The sequence below is a fragment of the Mytilus trossulus genome, chromosome 5 (genome assembly GCF_036588685.1).
Source record: "Mytilus trossulus isolate FHL-02 chromosome 5, PNRI_Mtr1.1.1.hap1, whole genome shotgun sequence".
Taxonomy (NCBI): domain Eukaryota; kingdom Metazoa; phylum Mollusca; class Bivalvia; order Mytilida; family Mytilidae; genus Mytilus; species Mytilus trossulus.
In genome coordinates this window covers 74701310-74723815 of record NC_086377.1, presented here as the reverse complement: position 1 = coordinate 74723815, position 22506 = coordinate 74701310, and the positions used below count along the sequence as shown (strand labels likewise).

General features: G+C 32.3%; 1 protein-coding gene across 1 annotated transcript in view; it reads left to right on the top strand.

Moving 5' to 3' along the window:
* The first annotated feature begins 5630 nt into the window (after positions 1–5630).
* Positions 5631–22506, top strand: part of LOC134718302 (ankyrin repeat and SAM domain-containing protein 6-like) — a 41383-nt gene continuing 24507 nt past the window's right edge. The window contains exon 1 of the mRNA XM_063580797.1: positions 5631–5934. Coding sequence (XP_063436867.1) covers positions 5631–5934 — 304 coding nt within the window. The remainder of the gene's footprint in view (positions 5935–22506) is intronic.

Below are 22506 nucleotides of genomic sequence, written 5' to 3'. Positions count from 1 at the left end.
TTTATAATTTTCCCTTAATTTCATTTTCTGTACATTTACATAAACTATATTCTTTTTTAGAATACATGAGAAGTTAGAGATCAACATTTATCTATACTATTGAACGATAAGACCTCATTTTGTGTGTCGCTTCTCTTCCTTCCACAATAAATTAATTATCATGCCTCTATGTCCTATAAGTACCATGTATATTCGCATTTGTCATCCATTCTTATGATTATTCAGTTTGGGTTATTTTGGGAGAAAAACGAAAAAAAATGCGTCCGGATATTTTTCCGTCATTGGACGAAATTTTAAGTTTTTCTGTAAGACTATAAATAAAGTGTATTTGCTATCATTTTCAAGTTAACTATGCACGGCGGTCACAGAGTTAAAATAGAGAGGGTCTATATAATATGTCAATGACCGCCGTGAATCGATTAGTGAACTGGGAATTGATAGTAAAAAGCAAATTCACTTTATTTATGCCCCCCCCTCCCCCCCAATTTTTGTTTTATAGCAATGAATGTTCATAATATACAGATAGACGCTAACATCATTGAAATTAATAGAAAAAAATAAATGGGAATTTGGGACGAAAAAAATGAGGAGCTGGGCTAGAAAACAATTGGCATGTTCCAAAGTACCTATGACTTTTGATACCTTTTCTGAAATTCTCCAGTCATAAAATCTTTTACAAAAATTCATTGAGTCACTAAGTATAATATAGAGGGTCTATAGAATACATGTACATCAATGACCGTCGTGGATAGATTAATAAACTGAGAATTAATAGGCAAACAAACTTTATTTATAGTAATGCATGTTTATATATACTTAACGTATGTTCATATTGAAATAATTATAAAACAAAAAATTGAGAATTTTGGGAAAAAGGATAAGGGGTTGAAAGAAAAACAACCGCCTGTCTTCAATTACTATAACTTTTGATACCTTTCATGAAATTCTCCAGTTCTTAAATCTTTTGCAAAATTTCATCCTACAACACTTTACATACTTTCAACCACGCCTTTAATGCCCGCGATTTCGCTGGTGTGTTCTAGCATTTATCATCCTTGCTTAAAGTATTTCAGGGGGGGGGGGGGGGGGTTCTTTACTGTTCACGAAGGTCACTGATGTATATATATATATATATATGGATACATCTGATGTAGGGTTGTCACTGACTCAGACGTTCTTATGAATATAATTATTTTCTGTGACTGTATCTTACATTAATTTGTAGGATCCTTTATTATAGATAATTCAGCTGATCTGTAACAATAACATCTTCATGCCTTATATATCATGTACTGTAGTACGCCGCTAGATTAAAAACTGACGTGGAAAGGTAACACATGGCCAGCGAAAGCTCTTTTTTTGAGAGCCCAGGTGGTCGTGTGGTCTAGCGGGACGGCTGCAGTGCAGGCGATTTGGTGTCACGATATCACAGTAGCATGGGTTCGAATCCCGGCGAGGGAAGAACCAAAAATTTGCGAAAGCCAATTTACAGATCTAACATTGTTGGGTTGATGTTTAGACGAGTTGTATATATATATATATATATAATATATAACAGTGACAGTTCATATTGCTTATAGTGTATATGTATGTTCATAGTATGCAAAAAACAGAAGGAATAAAAATCGGTATTTGGAAAAAAAGGGGAGGGTAAAAAAATGTGCCCAGTCCACAAGTACCTTTGACTTTTGATACATCTGAAATTCTCCAGATATTCTTTTTTACAGTTTACAAACGCTCTATTCCCCCGCGATTTCGCGGGTGTGTTCTAGCACAAAGACACCTGTTAATTGTTAAATACTGCATGTTGCCCTCTAGATGTCCTCGTTTTTTGTGTCATTAGTGTTGCTGTTCTTATTAAATGATTGTTCATATCTACAAATACTTGAATGTGATTAGTCTGTTATGAGTTTTTACCTTGGTTTACACTTCCATAGACCATGTTGCTGAAACAACTTTTATAACCTATGAAAAAAACTAGGTATATTTCAATGTTCATTCAAGACATATACATATAGGGTTTGAAAAAAGTTAAAGTTGAAAGAATGAATTAAAAAAAAATGAGGGGGTGAGAATTATAAGGAATAAACACATTTTTTCTATTAGGCTATTGATGTGTATTTGCAATCATACTTTTATTCCAGGGTGTATTTATTCCGACATACCTATACTCACTGGGGAATATTATCTGTCAATAGTGTAATTGAGAGGTACTATTAGAGGTCGGTCATTTACAAACGTATTAACCGTATCGTATATGTTGACGTATCCGCATCTGCAGATATATCAAAAACTATTATGTGACCCCGAGCTTATTAATAAGACCATACTTCATTTAAAAAAATTTAATTGGAATCTCTTCGAAACAATCAAACATACACTTTCAATATTTGTGATAGTGGTGGTTTGTAAAACAAAAATGAGGGGTTCTATCAACTACTTTTACATGCCCTTAAAAGGAGCCAATGTAGGGCAGGTATACGAATATCGTACACAATCCTTTAATAATCTAGTTAAAAAAATATTTCAAGATCTTATATGAATCAACACAAAAAATAATCAAATGTACTACTTATATACATGTAAGGAATTTTGAATATTGTTCATTTGCGATTTTATCATAAAAGGTAATAGAAAGTACTGAGTTCCACTCTATTTGTCAATTAACAATTTGGTTCTACGTAAGCAGAAGTTAATTCACAAACAAACGATTTTACCGTATTCACTCCTATCATGCCTGTAAACTGCTCCAACTATCCGGAATATCTTTAAAAGTAGGGTTGTATATTCCACGAAAACTCAATATTTCCTTATTGTTTTGTAAATTTCTGCATTACAAATTAATCAGTCGCCCATTTGCATTATTGAAAGTACATAAAATTAAAGCTCGGGATCAAATACTGTTTTTTGGTATATCTGCAGATGCGGATACGTCAACGTATATGATACGGTTGATACGTCTTTAAATGACCGACCTCTATTATTGATTTGTTTATTTACATTACATGTTACTTTAAACCGTGTACATGTATAACCTTATAACCAAAAAAGTATTAAAAGGTTTTATGACAATGAGAGCATTGACGTTCCTGAAAAGGATGATGAATGTATTAATGTGAACAATAATATTGATATAAGTGAAAACAGGAAACGACAATGAAATCGATGACGACTATCATTTTGTAACACAAAGCACATTGGATCCTCGTGAATGTTAATTATTATCTCTTTTGGCTATAACTGCTAATTTTGATATTGAATTGGATGAAATGTTGGAACCTGTCACGAGGCCAAAACGTATTTAAAAATGTCAGGCAGTTTAGTATACATAAATATTTTTAAACAATTGTTTACAAAAAGAAACAGGTCATTTATGTATACATACATGTAATAATAGTCCTTGAAGAATGAAATGGTATGTGTTGTATAGTAGTCTTTTTGTTTAACATGTAAATAACAATCGGAGTTTTTTAACACTAGACTAGTTAATACAATTCAGTTATGTTTTTGTTTTTTTTATCTTTAAATGAATGAAATTCATATTATCTGATTATCATTATCTCTCTTATCCAGAAAATAACTAGTAATTTTAATCCATATCACATCCCGTAAAAAAGCTGAGCCTCATTTTTTTGTTATTTCCTCTCAAGAAAACCCTCCTTAGAATGTTTGCTTTATCAGGATTGTTACCGCATAAAATCACCATAATGATTGTAATCATTCCTGGAGCAAAATCACTAGTATAATCATTCTTGAAGCAAAACCACTAGTGTAATCATTCCTAGTGCGAAAAAGTGTAATCATTCCTGAAGAAAAATCGCTAGTGTAATCATGCCTGGTTTAAAACAAACACTAGTGTGCACATTCCTGGGTTAAAAAAAACTATATAGATAGTCAATTTTGTCAATTTTTTACATAAATCACCTATGCAAGTTTTAGTTAATTCAAATATCCCTCCAAAATACCAAGCCCCATTTTTTATATATTTCCCCTTCAAGAAAACCATCTTCAGAATCTTATGGCAAGTGTTTTACCGGATTAAAATAACTAGTGCATTTTTGTTGGTGGACATACACACTAGGAATTTTCATCCTTTGGATGAAGTACACTAGCAGAATCAAACCACTGTTACAGTTTAATGGGGCCCTTGTCTCACAAATAATATGTTCTCATTTGTCTATTGAATAAAATCTTTAAAAAACAGTCCATTCTTAACATCCTAAAAACAATGGATTGATCAATTACATAGATATAAAGAAGTTTAGAAAATTAGAAATACATTTTAATATAAGGTTGCTTCCTTCTAGTGCTCTGACTGAATTATATAAGATACATGTATCCAGCAAATATTCCTCCAATTGATTTTCAGGACAAGAACATGTTAGTATACAATGAATAATTAAGACAAATTATTCTCACCACAAACAGAGGAATGTAAACTCAGGTTCTCAAAAAGCATAAAAACCTGTCTGTTGTCATAGGTAAAGAAAGAGACCAGTAAATATATGTTTTTTATCTATCTGGTTGCTATCTCTTTATAGTAACTCAACTTTTTGTTATAATATAAATATCTACCCAAACAGTTATACCATAAGAATACTCCATTTAAAGGTATTATAAATACCTACACCAATAAGTATAACATAAGCATACTCTGCTAACAAGGTCTGACGAAGAATCAAACCACTGTTAAAGCTTAACTGGGCCCTTGTCTCACAAACCATATGTACTTGTGAGCACTGATGGGTAAAGGTTGCATTCATTTTGCAGTAGGAATTTAAAATAAAACATTGTATTGTATTTAGCACAAAGTTTTATATATTCGTGATGAAGATAATAGTTGGAATATCAGTGAGATTTAAACTATTTGGATATATGTTAGAATTTTCAGTACAAGTTGTGTTTTATCATTAATGGAGATGGATAGTAATATAACTGACTATAATATTTATCCAATGGATTTTACTAATGTTTGAAAAGAGCAGACTGTTTTTAGAAAACAAAACATTATGAACAGACGGCCGTACTCATCAGGATTATCTTCACTACCTCAAGAATTCCTAGGGGTACCCGATTCTATTCCAAGGACACTTGATGATTCTAGAACCGCACACCGGACGATCCCTGGGACACCAGTGCACCAGTGTGGGGTGGTTTCGACGTTTTCAGTACTTGGAAAGATGAATCTTTTATTTCGAGCACACCGATGTCTGTCATGAACCAGAGACAACAAAATGCCAATACAGCCGGAATTGATCATAAATTGAAGAAATTCGTTCTTAATAGGTGTATTTGGTTTATCTTAAGTGTGATACTTGTGATCGGATGGTTTTCTTTAACATTTCCTGTGAAGTTATTCATATATGAAACCTCGGGACGTTTGGAACACTTTGACAAACAAAATGAAGACAAAAGAAGGCCAACCGATACGGTACGTCTGATATTGAATTTCGATCAGTACATTCCACATATTAGAGACAAAGCAAATATTGTACCGATTAACTCGTCATCTCCTCTTCAAACTAACCGATTCGAAGTTCAGGTTAAGATAACATTAAGTGGCAGTAACGATGATGTGCTGGAAGAGTTTTCACATTACTTTAAAAACATTGTGACACTAAATGTGTTGAATGAAGAAAGAAAAGAGGTCAGTGTTCTTTCCTACCTTAAGAGGACAGTCAGAAGAGTTCCGCATGTTTATAAGGCGAACTAAGACTAAGACACTCCAAGAAGCTGTTTCTAGTGCCATGCAAGAAGAATGTATACGAATGCATGAAGGAAATGTGAATGAGATTAACAAGAGAAATAATGTATATACAGTGGAAAAAGGAAGTGATTTTCATGAACTGAATTTAAAGAAGAATAATTATTCAGAAAGTCCTATAAACAACCGAAGATATCAAAACAAAAGCTTCAGACAGTGTACAAATTGTGGTAAAAGAGGATACACAAGAAAGTACTATTGGAGTTAGACACATTCAAACAATCAGAACATTCCAAATCAGATGGTACCAGATGAGAGCACCGCCCAGAATAGTGGTGGTACCGTCCAGTAGTTAAACAACACCCCTGCTCCGCCCTACGGTACCTGGTGGCCTAGCAGAAGTTTAAAGTAATGTACCTTGGGTAAACGGAGGACGACATGTTCCACTCACACTGAGGGAGTGATATGGAGCTTGGATCACTTAATAGACCAAGATTTAACTCCGGAGTATCATATAATACCTAAGCAGTCGAGTGATGGTGCGCTTGTTTACCTGTGAGAGGAACACATAGACAATGAATTATTGTCTAACAATATTGGACAAGATAGCGTACGTGTCTGTGTTAACGAAACTATAAGGAAAGATCGGTATGATGGTAAAAAGTTAATAGAAGGACCAGCAATTACTTGCACGATCGATACCGGTGTAATATATACTTCATAACAAAAGACAGCTACAGAAATAGTTTGCCTGATAGTAGACCTATGATAGGACCATTAGATACCAGCTGGTTCATCACAACTATGGGTGGTGATTTAAAAGTGTTCGGAACTACTGTTATGACATTATCATGTGATGATTTGTGTGTTCAATTTCCAATTTGTGTTTCAGAAGTAATAAATCATTTACTTGGTGAAAGTATTATCCAATCCATTTGATGTGAAAGGGACTGGGATTCCTTATCTTTAGAATTAAGTGGTAGAAATATTCTGTTTCATAACAAAATATGGACTAGCGCTAGAAAGAGTACTTGTTAATTTTTCACAAGGTATGGTGTATGCAAGTTTGTTTAACCCAACCAGTACAGATATTACGTTGTTCAAAAAAACACATATTGCTGTGTTTGTACCAGTTTAGAATATCGGCAATTCTGTTGAGATAGAAGATGAAAATTAAGATGTTTGTGGTAGTGTTGAGCATCGTAATTCGTCTAAAAAATGTGTTCTCAATATATGGAAAGAATATACCAAAGCGGTATATAATCTTCCATTAAAGAAGCCGATGAATTTAAAAGGGTATTGCAAAACGGTAGTGTATTTGCTTACCCTAGTAAGAAAACTGGACACATAGTATTAGAATGCATGAAATCATATTTGAGAAACAGATACCAATCAAGAAACTTCAGGACAACTCTTTGAATCAAATATTGGAACCGCCGGGAAATTCATTGAATAAAACATTAGAAACGCCGGATAATTCTGTGAATAAAATATTGGACTGCCAGACAATTCTTTAAATAAAATATATATAGCGATTTTAGTTTGACTGTATAATTTATTATTATGTAAGATGTCTTTCTTTTAAATACGTTTGGGTTAAATTTCGTTAAGGCACCGCCGGTTATTTTAAGAACCGCCCGGTACCCCATCTTTCAAACTGTCAGGGTACCACCCGGTAGCCTATCTTTAGAACCGTTGAGGTACCCCCCGATATCTTTAGAACCGCCCGGTACCCCATCTTTGGAACCGTCGGAGTAGCGCCTGTAATTATAAGGGGATGCGAGAGCGATCAGGGAGAGAATATATATATATATAATTGAGATTGCTAGTTAGAAGTGTTGAGAGTAATATTGTGTTAGTGAATTATGATTATTGTTCAACTGTTTTATCATGCCAAACTGATATCATTTAACAGATTACATTGTGATTACAACATGTACAATTAAAACTTTGTGTTGTGGTTTTTTTTTTGTGCCATTTGAACATGATTTTACGTGATTTACGCTACCTCAAAATAACACATCGACAAACACTAATCCATACAAAAACGACAACGCAACAGTTTTCGTTAAGCTTTATTTATATTTCCTAATGAAAAGTGATATTAAGTTACAAATACTAGTGGTATCTGCTTGTCAGATTCGTGTTTAAAACGGAGTTACTCTGGTCGTTCGATATTGAGAGCCGATTCACAGTTACGAAGTATCTCATGCTCCTTATATCCCCTTTGCTTAAGATGGCCTTTAATTTACAAATTTTATCTTTCTGTGTGTTGCTGTTGTTTTGGGGGTGGCGAATAGTTTCCCCTTTTATAAATCCGGAGAAGACTGTTGTGTTATGCATAGACGTCCTATCTAAACATTGAAATGTATTAGTAGGTTTGATGTAGCTCTTTATATAAAGGCTACCGGTGTCCTTGAACTCCAACCCTTTATGTACGACTGTATCGAAAAAATAATTTCTTCGTTTGAAATTTCATAAGTTAACTTTAATAAAGGGTGATGATCATTTGCTATTTTAAAAAAAACCTCCTCAATCTCTTCTCGTGATGAATGAGCTATTATAAACGCATCATCTCTATACCTTCCGTAAAATAAGATCTTATTTTTATACTTATATTTTTCAATAATTTCATTGATAACTTCGAATGCTCTAATATCACAAATTTCTGGGCTGCACTTACTTCCCATACTATACCAGCGCCTATTTTCTGTACAAAGTGTCGGTCATTAAATTAAAAATAATTGTTTTTCAACACCATGTCTACTAACGATTTAATTGTTTTACAGCTAGGTAATTTTATCGAATAATCTTCTTTTACTGCAATGCTATGAGCCTGTCCTACAGATTGAATGAGTTCATTGTACTCCATGTTTGTATACATGCTTGTGCAGTCAAAAGAAATTAAAAGGCAATCCCGATCAGGCCTTACATTTTCTATTTCATTTATGAAATCCCCACTATCTCTAATGTAACTTTTAACTATAGGTATCAAAAAAGTAACAATAAATTTGCCAACGCTTTCGGTGACAGAGTTACATTCAGAAATAATTGGTCTGCATGGGGGCAATTCATTTACTGCTATCGTTTGTTTTTTTGTCCCTTGAAAAACAAGTTCAATTAATTTGTGAAGTTTATAAAGGAGAAAAAGACGATCTATTATGGGTCCCTCTTTCGATGAGCTACGGAGAATATCAAGAGTTATCCCATGAATCTCACCATTGTCAAACAACCTGCTGATTTGTGTTTGTATATTAATTTTAATCAGTAAAATATTAAGTTCTTGTATCTCAGTGTAATAAATAGAGTTTAACCCTTCTTTAATGTAGTGTGTCTTAATGTTGAATGTCTAGAGGTACCTATCAGCCACGTATAAAATAGCCGAGCTTTAACATGTATGTTCAATTAGTAGCTGTATATAAACACTTTTATATACAGCATTGCTTTCAACTGACTTATGCAAGAATGTACACACAATCACATAGTTTCAATAAAGTTAGTTTAATATCACCATTATCTTTGTCTATTCACAGTCAATTATTTCAGTTCAAAGCAAACAAAAATTCAGCAACAATCTTTTGGTGACCAGCGATCTTAAGTTCACGTATTGCTTTTCTTTTTTTTAAAGAAAGCAACTTTTTTTTTGTTCAACTATAATTACCAAAATCTTCATACACGTATTTGCCCTATGTGTTCGGTACAAAAAAAAGAGAATCGATGATTTTACCCAAATTGTCACCTTAACGACAAAATACACATGTTCCAACTATTCAAGCTAAAATTTCTTTTCTAAATTTAATATTTTTTAGTAAGACCACTGAATTAACTTGTGTTTACATTTTTTGTATATTTGCAAGAGGGGCAAGATCTCCAGTTACATAAAAAAAAAATGGGTTTCTCGTTGGAATTCCAGTGCAAATGGTTATTGCGTTAGATACCGTCTTTAGCGTACCTGGCCCACTGCTATGAAGAAACTTAAATAAAGAAATTGATCAGCAAGACAGTACACGATCTACATAGAAGCCTAATGGCCGAAATTGTCTGTCAACTCCTTATTGGATGTATTGTTCTTTCATGATAATGTTTACCCATTTTTAGTGTTTTTGTCTTTTATCTTGAAAACTATAATAGATATATATATAGATTAAAAATTTTAAATTGCAAAATTTATTAGCAAGACAAGATCGTCAAATAAGTCAACTGGCCGAAATCGTGGAACGATTCCTTCATAAAGTTATTGCTCTTTAACGATGATTTTTACCAATTGTTTGCGTTTTACCTCTTATCCTTAAAATTAAAAAAAATATATATAGATACTTTAAATAACAAAGATGATCAAAACAAACTATAACCATGATAACTAACTTAAATTTGACAAAATTATTAGAAGACATTTAATCAAATTGATTTCTCTTATGAAATAAGGATTTTTTTTTAATTCTATTTGTCTTTTTAATGAATTATGATCTTCAGTTGACGAATTATTATATCCCAGTTTTCTGAGGTGCGTTTTAATTTCTTCTCTTGTTAAATTTGAAATTTTCTTCTGTTGAGAAAATTCGTTTAACACGAATACCGAGTCCATAAGGTATAGATAGCATTTTTAACAGAATTTGGATGGCTTGACGAAACATGTAGGTACTTTTCCAGGACATGATCCTTTCGGTAGTTTAAAACCTATCTACTATCGAAAGGAACATGTCCTGGAAAAAACAAACAAATCCAAAATTGCACAAAAAAAATCTTGATCTTTCAATCGTCATCAAAATTATCCCAGAGTAAGTGCATAATAAAATCAAATCGTTTATTGGTGTAAAATCCAAATATTTAAATGTTACCAAGACAAACATGACAATATTTACAAACATACAATATCTAAATTTTAACAATATTGATTTTCTATAAGACTATGTATATGAAAATACAGATACCATAAGAGGAATCTGTGGAAACTTTTTGTTTTCAACATGTACAGAGGGCTCAAAGTGTCAATTTGATATCAAAAATATATTACAAAAGACTACCGGAGGCTGCTTAATGACAATGAGACTTTCCTGATACATCAAAGTCAATTGAATGTAAGTTACTGTCAGGCTAGGAATAGATATAAAAACTGTAAAAAAATCTCTGAAACAAAAATCATTTTATCACGGAATAGGGCGAGGTGCATTAAAAAGACCTTTCTTTTAGCATAGATCGATACATTTTATTACCAATTAAGCCAAGGCCCACAAGAAGAGAATACAAGTATAATAAAAAAGAACCCCATTGCATAGCATATGTAAATATAGATACAAATAAGAGAAATTGTGAAAACTTATTGTCTCAATATGTACGGAGGGCTCAACTGTATATTAGAAGATCTGTTTCTATACCTAGTCTAAGAGATAGCCAAAAAGTATTGACATGTAAACGGTATTTGGTAGTTGAATATCAAAATGTCACTTTGAGTCCTGCGTAAACATCGAAGAAAAAATAAAAAAAAATCCAGAAACAAATTTCTCTTGGCGTTATTTGTAATTTGTCTATATGTTAGCGAACTATATGTATACTCTGGGTCAATACTTAATCAGTTTAATCTTCTTTCATCTTGATTAATGTGACAGTTTATACGGTACATGCGTTGCACAGCAGATTTGCAATAACATTAATAATTAAGTTAATCAACATATTTTAAGACCATAAAGCAATTTTTAGTCTAAATGAAGAACATATGTTATTATACGATCATGTGAGAAATTTTATGTTGATGAGTTTTAAGTAACAGGTTCTATGCACGAACATTAATTGAAAGGATAAATGTTCATTGAAGCTATAAAAAGTTATCACGTGACATGGAATCATTCAGTAAATTTTCATTTAATTGCAAGGGAGGACGAATAACCTTTAAAATTTACACCAGGGGTTAATAACCCTATAATTCAACGGCAAACAACATTTTTAATGTCTATATTTGCACTCGAATTATCACCCATGAACATGACGTCACAGACGTAAATAAACAAAATGTCAGCGTTCATGTTACACTGACAGCCCATTGAGAGACGAGGAAACAAAGCTTTAGAAATAAATAGAGTGTCTGCGGCCAATGCTATCTCTTATATTGACGACTACAGGTCTAAACCTCCTTATTGTACTTGTGCTAGTTCCCAATTCACATATAATCCTGCTGTCCACGTTATTACCGGTGACCTTAACATTGTTAATAACACTTCTCTACGAAATGTGTTATCGAAAGGTCCGAAATATCGTGAGCCTAAATCCATCAAATGGAAATACAACCTTAAAATTTTGATGGATTCTGTCGAGGATTATGCCAGGCAATGGACTTATCGCGAGAAGGAAGACGAAGACACTCTTTCCGAATTGATTAAGGCAGTGAGGTCGTTGATACAAATGTTGCAAAAGACCTATCCGACCTCCATGACAAATACGTTGTTGTTAAATAAAGTCCCAAATAACATCGTTTTTGTGTGTAAAAGTCATTACATTAACTGCTTGATAAACGAATTAGGTATTGACAATTCACTTGGAAACTCAACATACAACCTCACGACACTTACCAAAGAGGAAATTATGGATAACCATAGGTCTGTTCTATTTTCCTTTGGAATTTCAACCAAAGATGAAGAACTGGATCTTCCATCACTGTATTGGATACATAAAGTACATAAGTGTCATTAAAATAACGGTATGTTGCTGGGTCTTCCAAATGCTCCACGAAACATCTTTCTACAGTATTAACATCTATTTTATCAGCAATCAAAGACGGGCTTCAAAGTTATTGTGAAACTGCCTATTCTAGTGGTGGCGTGGATCAGATGTGGATACTTAAAAATTCCAAAGATCTTTTAGAGTACATATAATCTAACTCTCTTTCATCTTGTAACAGTTTTAAAACAATTGACTGTTCTACTCTTTACACAAGTATTCTTCATTCCAAACTAAAAGACAAATTGAAAGAGTTGGTATTACTTTGCTTCATAAAAAAGAATGGCCAACGTAGATACAAGTATCTTGTCTTTGGGAGGGATAAATCCTACTTTGTAAAGAATCACTCTGATTCAAACAAAAAATCTTTGAAACTCATATTATCAAGATGCTTGATTTCTTGATTGACAACATATTTTTTACGTTCGGAGGACGTGTTTTTCAATAGACTGTCGGCATTCAAAATGGAACAAACTGTGCCCCTCTTCTTGTCGACTTGTTTCTTTATTATTATGAGGCTGAATTCATGCAGGAACTTCTTTTAACTCTACTTTCCGCTATATAGGTGATGTTCTTTCACTAAACAATTCAAAATGTGGAACGCATCCATCCCATCGAACTAGAGATAAAGGATACTACAGATACAGTAAAGTCGGCTTCATATCTTGACCTACATCTAGAAATTGACAATGAGGGTCGGTTGGAAACACAACTTTACGACAAAAGAGATGATTTCAGCTTTCCAGTTGTGAACTTTCCATTTCTAAGTAGCAACATTCCAGTAGCACCTGCATACGGTGTATATATCTCCCAATTGATACGATATTCCCGTGCTTGCATTTCCTATCATGATTTTCTTGATATATTGTTGCTGCTCACAAGGAAGCTACTTAACCAAGAGTTCCAAATTGTGAAGTTGAAATCATCCCTTAGTTAATTTTACGGACGCCATCACGAGTTGGTTGACCGTTATGGAATAACCGTTTCATAAATGATATCGGATATGCTCCTTACGTCGTAACTACAATCCCCTTCCTTTTCATGAATGTGACCTACCTAATTAGACTATTTATCGGATTTGTAATCAGATAAGCAACACGACGGGTAACACATGTGGAGCAGGATCTACTTTCCTTTCCGGAGCACCTGAGATCACCCCTAGTTTTTGTGGGGTTCGTGTTGTTTATTCTTTAGTTTTCTATGTTGTGTCATGTGTACTATTGTTTTTGTGTTTGTCTTTTTCATTTTTAGCCATGGTGTTGTCATTTTTTTTTAGATTTATGAGTTTGACTGCCCCTTTGGTATCTTTCGTCCCTCTTTTATACAGTAACGGTCCGTTTTGGGGACCATATATATTTTACAAAAATATTCTAGCTTTGTTGTACTTTTGACCAATTTAAGAACACTAATGTATTTTCAAGAGGTATTTTCAAAGCCAGCTGTTATGTAAAAAAAATAGTAGGTGTTTAAAAGGCAATTGCATTGTTAGTTCGGTATAATAAAACAATTGTGGCCCCTTATAATCGATGAATATCCCAAATTATCAACCCTTAAAAGATATTTCTGCGCCTTCACTGAAATAACATTCTCGTGTTGACAATGTTTGATATTTACCTTTTCAACGGGCCATAATTGTATATTATTTATTTATTTAGAACAAATTATAACGATTCTGTGATTATACTGTGTAACGTATGTTATCCGAAACAGTGAAAATATTTCTAAGTTTTCAATGTTAAATCTGGCCTCTGGCCCTTGTTGGTATTATATTATTTTAATTTGAGTTTTGTTGTGTACAATTTAGTTTAGTATGGCTTTCATTATCACTGAATTAGTATATATTTGTTTAGGGGCCAGCTGAAGGACGCCTCCGGGTGCGGGAATTTCTTGCTACATTAAAGACCGGTTGTGCTCTTCTGCTGTTGTTTTTTCTATGGTCGGGTTGTTGTCTCTTTGACACATTCCCCATTTCCATTCTCAATTTAATCACAAGCGATAACGTGTCAAATAATATCATGACATCAAATAACATAGAAATGTTTCAAGCCACGTTATATACGGTCACATTTTAAAGGTTATAGAATATATTCATAACTCCCCCCACACACTCTTATCAACGACATCATCTCCGCCATCTGCATTCAATACAATATAAACAGTGTATTTGTCCAATCCTATGAACACTTATATACAGGTGTTCCCCCTAATAATTTACTACGGTAAATTATCTAGATTTCTAACATGTTATCAAGGTTATCAATAATTTATCTAACTTATCAATATATGTACAAACATACGTGTACAGAGTTTAGGATGCTTGAGGTAAGTCGTTAAATAACTGTAATGTATAATTTATGACTTTTAATAGATGTCGTGGACACAATTCATTATGTTTTATATTTATAGTGTATTGTTTTAAATTTGGAGAAGACGTTACTAAGTTGTTAAACTTGTGTCTGATCCTTTTGTCATTTTGAACAATAAAATATGTTTAAACTAAACTAAGTGTATTCGTGTTATATATTGCTGGATAACTTTATCATATATCAATGAAAGCGTTACAGGACTAAACCAATTATCATAATATTTCGAAAAAAACTACCTGAAGAAGATTTCCAAGTATTTCAAAAACACCTCCTCAAAACAATTGAGATCGTTGCTATGGTTTCATAATTAGCTGTTGAAATTAAAATTACAGCTAACATTTTCATTCGTGAATTGCTCGAAACATAAATCCTGGCCAGGTCGTCAATTATACATATTTTTAATAGACATCAATAAGGGTAACTTTATAGCCTTGTATGTCTCATGATGATCGGACTTTCCCCATTAGATAACGAGGATAACTTTATAGTCTTGTATGTCTCATGATGATTGGACTTTCCCCATTAGATAACGACTGATACAAACCTTAACTAGGTGAGTCGTGTTTGTTCAAATCTGATAATTTTACAAATATTGATATCCGGTATTTATATATATAGTTGACCTTTTTAGATTTGGTACTTTGTATATTAATCTTGTCGAACGTTTGTGTGCTATTGTTATGCAATATATATTACTTTAAATCTGTAGAATATTTGACAAAGTTTATACAAACTGGTAAATTTAAGAACAGAATTACTACTGGTATATTTGTTTTAGTCTTTTTCATTTAACTATAAGGTTAATCGACCTTTTTCTAACATTTAGAAAACACCTAATTTGAAAGCTAATAAACTATTATCTATGTAGATTGGATCTTGAATTTTTTTTTTTGGTACACGATAAATTAAAACTTTAGTTTAATATTCATAATACCAAGTCAGGATTATAGCAGGTGTTTTTAAATTGTATATATATTATTTCGGTGCGTTCATTATAAAATTTGCTAAATGTTATATATGTGAACTAAAATTTTGATACTTAGCTATATGCTTACGACATTGTTTATTAAACCCCAGCGGTACTGGCATTGTTTATTAAACCCCAGCGGTACTGGCATTTTCAAATGTGAGTATGACAGTCTCGTCAAATTCTGTCATATTAACAACGATGCATGAACAAAACAGACATAATAGGTAAAATTTTCAAAATATGGGTACAGCAGTCCACTAATAAGTACTAATATTGATATAACAAAAACACCGCTATGATATTCTAAAAGTATCGCACTGATATTAGAACTAATAGCATTTGTATATTTATGAATATAATTAAAACACAGAACTTCAAATTTTACACGTTTGCTTTTGACTAACTTCTGGATGTAAATTTAGACTCAATTGTTGTTTATATTTGAACAATAAGTTTTAAAGTAAGGATTTTCTAATTTTTCGTTCCCGAAAACAACATTTTCCGCATGGAATGTCTGCATATTTACAATTGATAATATACAATACATGTATCGCTATGTGATATAAGAAAAGTTTTTATCGATTCGCTTCTTCCATAGACTGATACCCATACATAGTGTAATGTAACTATCCTTTATTTATGTCACAATGTTAGGTTAAAGTTCATTGTGTTACTACTTGTCTTCTCTGACCGACGTTAGTTATTTCAGGAACCATTGAACAATGTTAACTTGGAAACAATTTCTTTTCCGCTGGCTATTCTAGTTATTTGATCTAGATTCGTCGATTTTTTATTATAGAATTATGTTTTTAAATGAGGTCGTGATAATGGCAAATGGTAATGGTGAAATGTATTTGATATTCACAACTATAAGTTAGAGCTGGGCATTATCACAAGATTTCAAGGATCGAATGAATTATGATCTGCTGTTTGTCTGTTTGTCTGGAGTGTTTTTTGTTTTTGTTTATGGTTATACCTTAGTTTCCTCGGTGTTTTACATTGTTCCCGTAGTATTCCTTTTCCTCCGAGAAACGCTTTTAAAGCACAGAAAAGAAAAACAATTGCACTCATGCTTTTCTAACATTTAAAGGGATACTCAACACTATTGCCCCTAAACAAATTTTGGTTTTTCTTTTCTTGTTTTTCTCTCATTGATAAACTAGGCATAACTAGAAATCTTATAAAACATTCAAACGATTTTAACAATGCATTTAAAAGATTTTACAACTCGAATATGGCATCTTTTACGTGTCAATATCGGCCAAACTTGGAAGTTTCAGGTGTAACTAAGGCAAATTTTAGTTCAGTGATAACTAAGCAAATTTTAGTTCACCGATTTACTTGAATTTTTGTTTATTCTGGATTTATATGTTTGACTGAACAAAAATTAGGGGTATCTGGGACCTCAAAGTCGGTCTAGTATTTGAAGAAGACATTTGTTTTTAAACGTATGTTTTAATGGTTTTTTTTTAAAACCCTCAACATTTGTAGGGCAATATCAGTATATTGTTCTTGAAAAAAAAAAGTCATATTTTTCGTATTTACGTTTAAAATATGCTTCTACTTTCGAATTGGCTCAATAAATAAAAGAAAGATCCATCCCATAGTACATAATCGGCATACAGTTTTTGATCTATCCCTTAGATATTTGACATGTGGCTGTATCATGAGGTTTATATATTGTCTTGTATCATGATGATCTTCATGTTAACTTCAAATATGATCCCAAAGTTAGCTTATTGTATATTTTTTCAGGAAACACAACCAGACCCTTCTTCGTGTTTTGGACACTTTATGTGGATGTATTATCATGATGGGGTGTTCCCCCTTACAATTTTGACCTTCCCCGTGATATTCAACTTTGACCTTGGGAACGATAACTGTATTTTGGCAAGAAAAACTTGAGCAGGTCATCCCTGTTATGGTTGACCTAGAATTGTGATTTTTAGCATGTCCATTCAATTCAATTGAATTCAAAGTTTTATTAAGAGTCAACATTTGGTTAACAAATAAATAATACACAAGCTCTAATCGACCATACAACAATATTCACACACATTTTGAAATATGAACTAATGCCATGCACGGAATCCACAAAGGACTTGTAGTAACATAAAGTTTTAAAAAAGGTATAGTTTCTATCAACGCCAAGTTTACGTACTTAACTACTCCACAGAACATTTTACTAAATTCCATCTACGAATTCTGCTTTTAAAAGTTACAAGTAAAAAATTAAAAAAGTAACCGTTTTTCGTTTTTGAGATACAATCTTAGATACAAACGTAGGATACATAGGGGAAATCTAAAATCGGCTGATATTATACATAATCAAGTTTTCAAATTAAATTTGTTGGTTTACAGATTTAAAAAAAAAAAAAGAAAGAATATACGATCCAAAACCGAAGAACGAATCAATTGGTGCAAGGAACCATGGCTCTTGAAAATCTGATCTAGGAGATAAAAAATAGAGCGGACCGTGCGAAATCTGTGTGTATAATCAAGTAAGTTAAACATAGATTTTGAAAGTATTTCTGCACAGATTATGAAAATTAGATACAACTGGTGTGAAGTTTAAACCAAATCAGTTTAAAAAATGCTATCTAAATATAAGAGACTAAACTCATTTCATCTCTCATTCCACCAAATATCAAACTGCAGTTACAAGTGTCACATTATATTTTGCCCCCCCCCCCCCCCCCCCCCCGTCTTGGAACTTTAAGCAGTCATAATATTGAATTGAGACTTGAGAAGAAAAGTGTACTCCTTGGTATCTTCTGGCTTTTTATTGAAAAAAATCATGTCCTAAGATTTTCAGTGGCATAAAATAAAACATGCCAGCTTTTTACAACACACACATATACATGTCATATATAAGTAATTAGTAACTTGCAATTTTACACTATTACGTGTATTGTATTCATAAATACGGTTTTACAAAAAGTATCGATATCGTTGAGACAATTCGGACTTGAAATTAATCAATCTGCTACAAAAGGAAGCATAATTGTCCTTGGTTTATTTATTTTATTATTTGATTATAATTTCATTGTTATTGTTTTTATGCGTCCTACATTATCATTTTACATGTAAGGCATAGGAAAAATTACGTAAAAAGTTAGGGTCCTTTATGTTTCCCTTCAGTTGACGATTTGAAATAAAATCTGACATTGTTTTCTTTTGAATTTTTTTTTTACATCCAAATTTTCCTATTTTGTCTCTTTGAATATTCATATATGGAAAATGTGTAGCTTTGATTTGAATAACAGATTAAAAGAATAACAAGATGTTTACACCTGCTCTTAGCAACAATGTAAACATTCTGAACAAGATATTCTAAGTTCTTGCGTATGGCATATGAGTTTAAAACGCTACAATGAAACAGACTATGCGTAAGTGTTATCTTTTCTTAGGTAGTCTGTACCCCTAAAGGAAAAGCGGTACCATTCATTCTGCGTTAGGCGACAATACTATCTGTTTTCCTCTAAATTTACAACTTGTTATGATAAAACCTGGACAAAACATTTATGTATGGTGTTAGTAATTTATAACTCTATATGAAAAATGAAGCCCACTAGTATCATGGCCAACAACCAACGGTGCTTGTTTATGTTATCCATGCCTATCGTCATTTCACATCAAATTTTAAAATTTTGGAATTCTTTTATAATAATTCTTTATAAAATATATCAATGGGTTTCAACATTTATATTGCAAATATACACTGCATAGAGAAATAAAAAAAAAATGTTTTCCCTTACATCCAATCACCTGATGTGGGTACAAAAGAGGTCAACCTAAGGCTGATAATATGTTATAATATTATTTTCTCTATGCTGTGGCATACAGTTTTAAAGAGTTTTTACATCACCATTAATGTAATACTGGGTTATTATGAAAACTTTGACTAAATAAATTAGTGATGTCCCCATAACTTAAAAAAAACTGTGATCATTTTATGTCCCAACCCCTACAAGCTGGTTTACCTTGTTCCGTACTTCTTTCAGATAAGGCTAAATTTGCAAACTGTTTTCAATCATATCTTATGTAAATAAAATGTAAACAGTACCATTTGTACAGACGAAAATGCCAGTTCCATTAATTAGTATTCAATTTATTAAAAAATTACAGCATGACCGCAAAGTGAAGATTTGTCATACTAATCTCCGTTCCATGCTTTAATATATGCCATATTGTGGTTCAAAATTTCAGAATTTGCTATAAAATTCTGTTTTGAGATGACACAAACATAGATATCATACACTAAAAACATTAAATGCCTTTATTGCCAGTATTAATCGATGAAAAAGCTGAATTATATCCTTTGGGAGTATTCATTTCCAACAATAGTCCTCTCGAAGCGGTAGAAAATGTTTTCAATATGCTTGATGTAATAAAAGAAATAACTACAAAATGAAGCACTATTGAAATATTTGCTGCATGAATTACCAAGAATGTGAACAATTCTTTTCACAGGAGAGTAAACATTCTATCTAAATAAAGTCTCAATTGGGCCTCTTTTTTTCTTATCTGGACAATTTTAACACTGAAAATGCTACTATTAAGACCAAATATTGCCTGACTCCAAAAAATGTACAAACATAACCAGACAAATTCCCCATTTCAGTTAAAAATATTTGTCTCGACTTTAATTCAGGTTTTTCCAATTGAATTAGTCATTGCAAAGAATGAAAACAAATACATAATAACTAGAGATAATATAGTTAATCTTAGAATAAAGTGTTATATCAGTACCCATCAATTTGACTTATTATCTCAACACAATATTCGTCTCAAAGAAAAACTTCTATTCTTGGTAATAAAAATAAAAAGTTCTAGTCAAAAACTTTAAAATAGTGTTATATAACTGGTCTGATTGATTTTGATATCCATTGCTATCTCAAGTATAGGGTAAGCGGTACTATTTATTCTGCCATAGGCGACAATACTAATATTTTCTAAATTAACAACTTTTTATAATAAAAACCTGGAAAAAAAACAGTTATGTGTGTTTTGAGTACTTTATTACTCTGTTTAAAAAAAATGAAACCAAAGAGTATCATGACCAACTTCCAACGAAGTTTGTTTATGTTATCTATGCCAAACGTAATTTTACACCAAATTTATGAAATTTTGGAAGTCTTTTAGAATAATTCTCTAGAAAATGTTTCAATGGAATTTCAAAAATTATATTGCAAATATACACACTGCATTGGGAAATAAAAATCTTCGATGCCTCTGCTGGTGGACTATTAGTCCCCGAGGGTATCACCAGCCCAGTAGCCAGTACTTCGGTACTGGCATGAAGATACGGATTTTTTGTGTTATTTAAATTTGCTGTTACGAAATATTAGAAATTATTATAAATTAAGGATTGATCTCCCTCATGCAAAGCTCTGATTCCTTCACGGATTTGGCTATACTTTTTGGACCTTTTTGGATTATAGCTCTTCATCATTTATATAAGCTGTGGATTTCACAAATTTTGGGCCACGAGCATCACTGAAGAGACATGTATTGTCGAAATGCACATCTGGTGCAAGACAATTGGTACCGTTAATTTTATTCCTCCAATTCAGGAGCATCTCAATTGATGATTAATTGTCCACTAAAATAAAGGTTAATGTATCTGCACACTTACAATGTGATATTTAGTATATGATTAGCAGTTTACGATTAAACCTAAATTTTGTGTACCAACATTATCATTGTAATGGTAAAAAAATCAAATTAGAAATGTTGCATTTTGCAGTTTAAACCTATTTATTAATGAAATTTACAAATATTTCAAAATGTAGTATCTGGAAACAAGCTTCACACAGTTTACACCAATCATCGTGTTTTTTATTTGTTCCTGTATCCCTGTGACTGGGAACTTAATCAATGGAAATTTAAAACTGAATAGATTTTTCAGTCCTAACTGTCTTAAGAAAAAAATAAATATCTTAGAGAACTGTCACAAAAAATGAAAAATGGCCCAAGCCTGCAGTTCAGAGGTACACATTTCAGATTTTAAAAAATAATGTAGTTGTTTTTAAATGACAGAATTCAGTTGAATTTTAGATAATCAACTATCAACTTTAATCAAATGTAAAGATTTAGAAATGCAGATCTCTTCCATTGGTCCAAATTGAATCCTAAACTAAGGAAACAAAATTACATCAAACAACAATTAAATTGCAATATTGTCAATCTTTCTACATGTTCTAGCTGTTCTTTTTTCAATCTTTATATGAAGAATATCAAAAGATATCACCCTACCCCCCCCCAAAAAAAAAAAAACAAGGAACGTCTTTCCCCTCAAAGCTATTCAGCTCTTTGATTTCAGACTTAATTTTAAATGCTTAAACTATTTTTTCTTTTAAATAATTTTATTTTCAAGAAATTCCATCTTAGGAACACTCATTTATAATATTTGATACATGTGTTCAAACAACAATAAAAAAACAACTTTTTTTACATAAATTTCATATAAATAATAACTTTTATTTAATTTCCACAGGTCAAATTACCTGTGACGTAATTAGACACTAATAACTAAACCAACATATTTTGCAATAACAACATGTATTGTTCTTCCCATAATCTCCCATGAAGGAGGAGATAGGGGCAAACAAATGGGCAAAAAAAAAAAAAAAAATCTAGTTTCATGACAATAACTTGTGTGTAAGTGTATGGATCTTTATGAAATTGTACTACAAGGTTCCATATCACAAAGGGATAGCTGGGTTTGAGTGTCGGGGTAATTGCCCTTAACG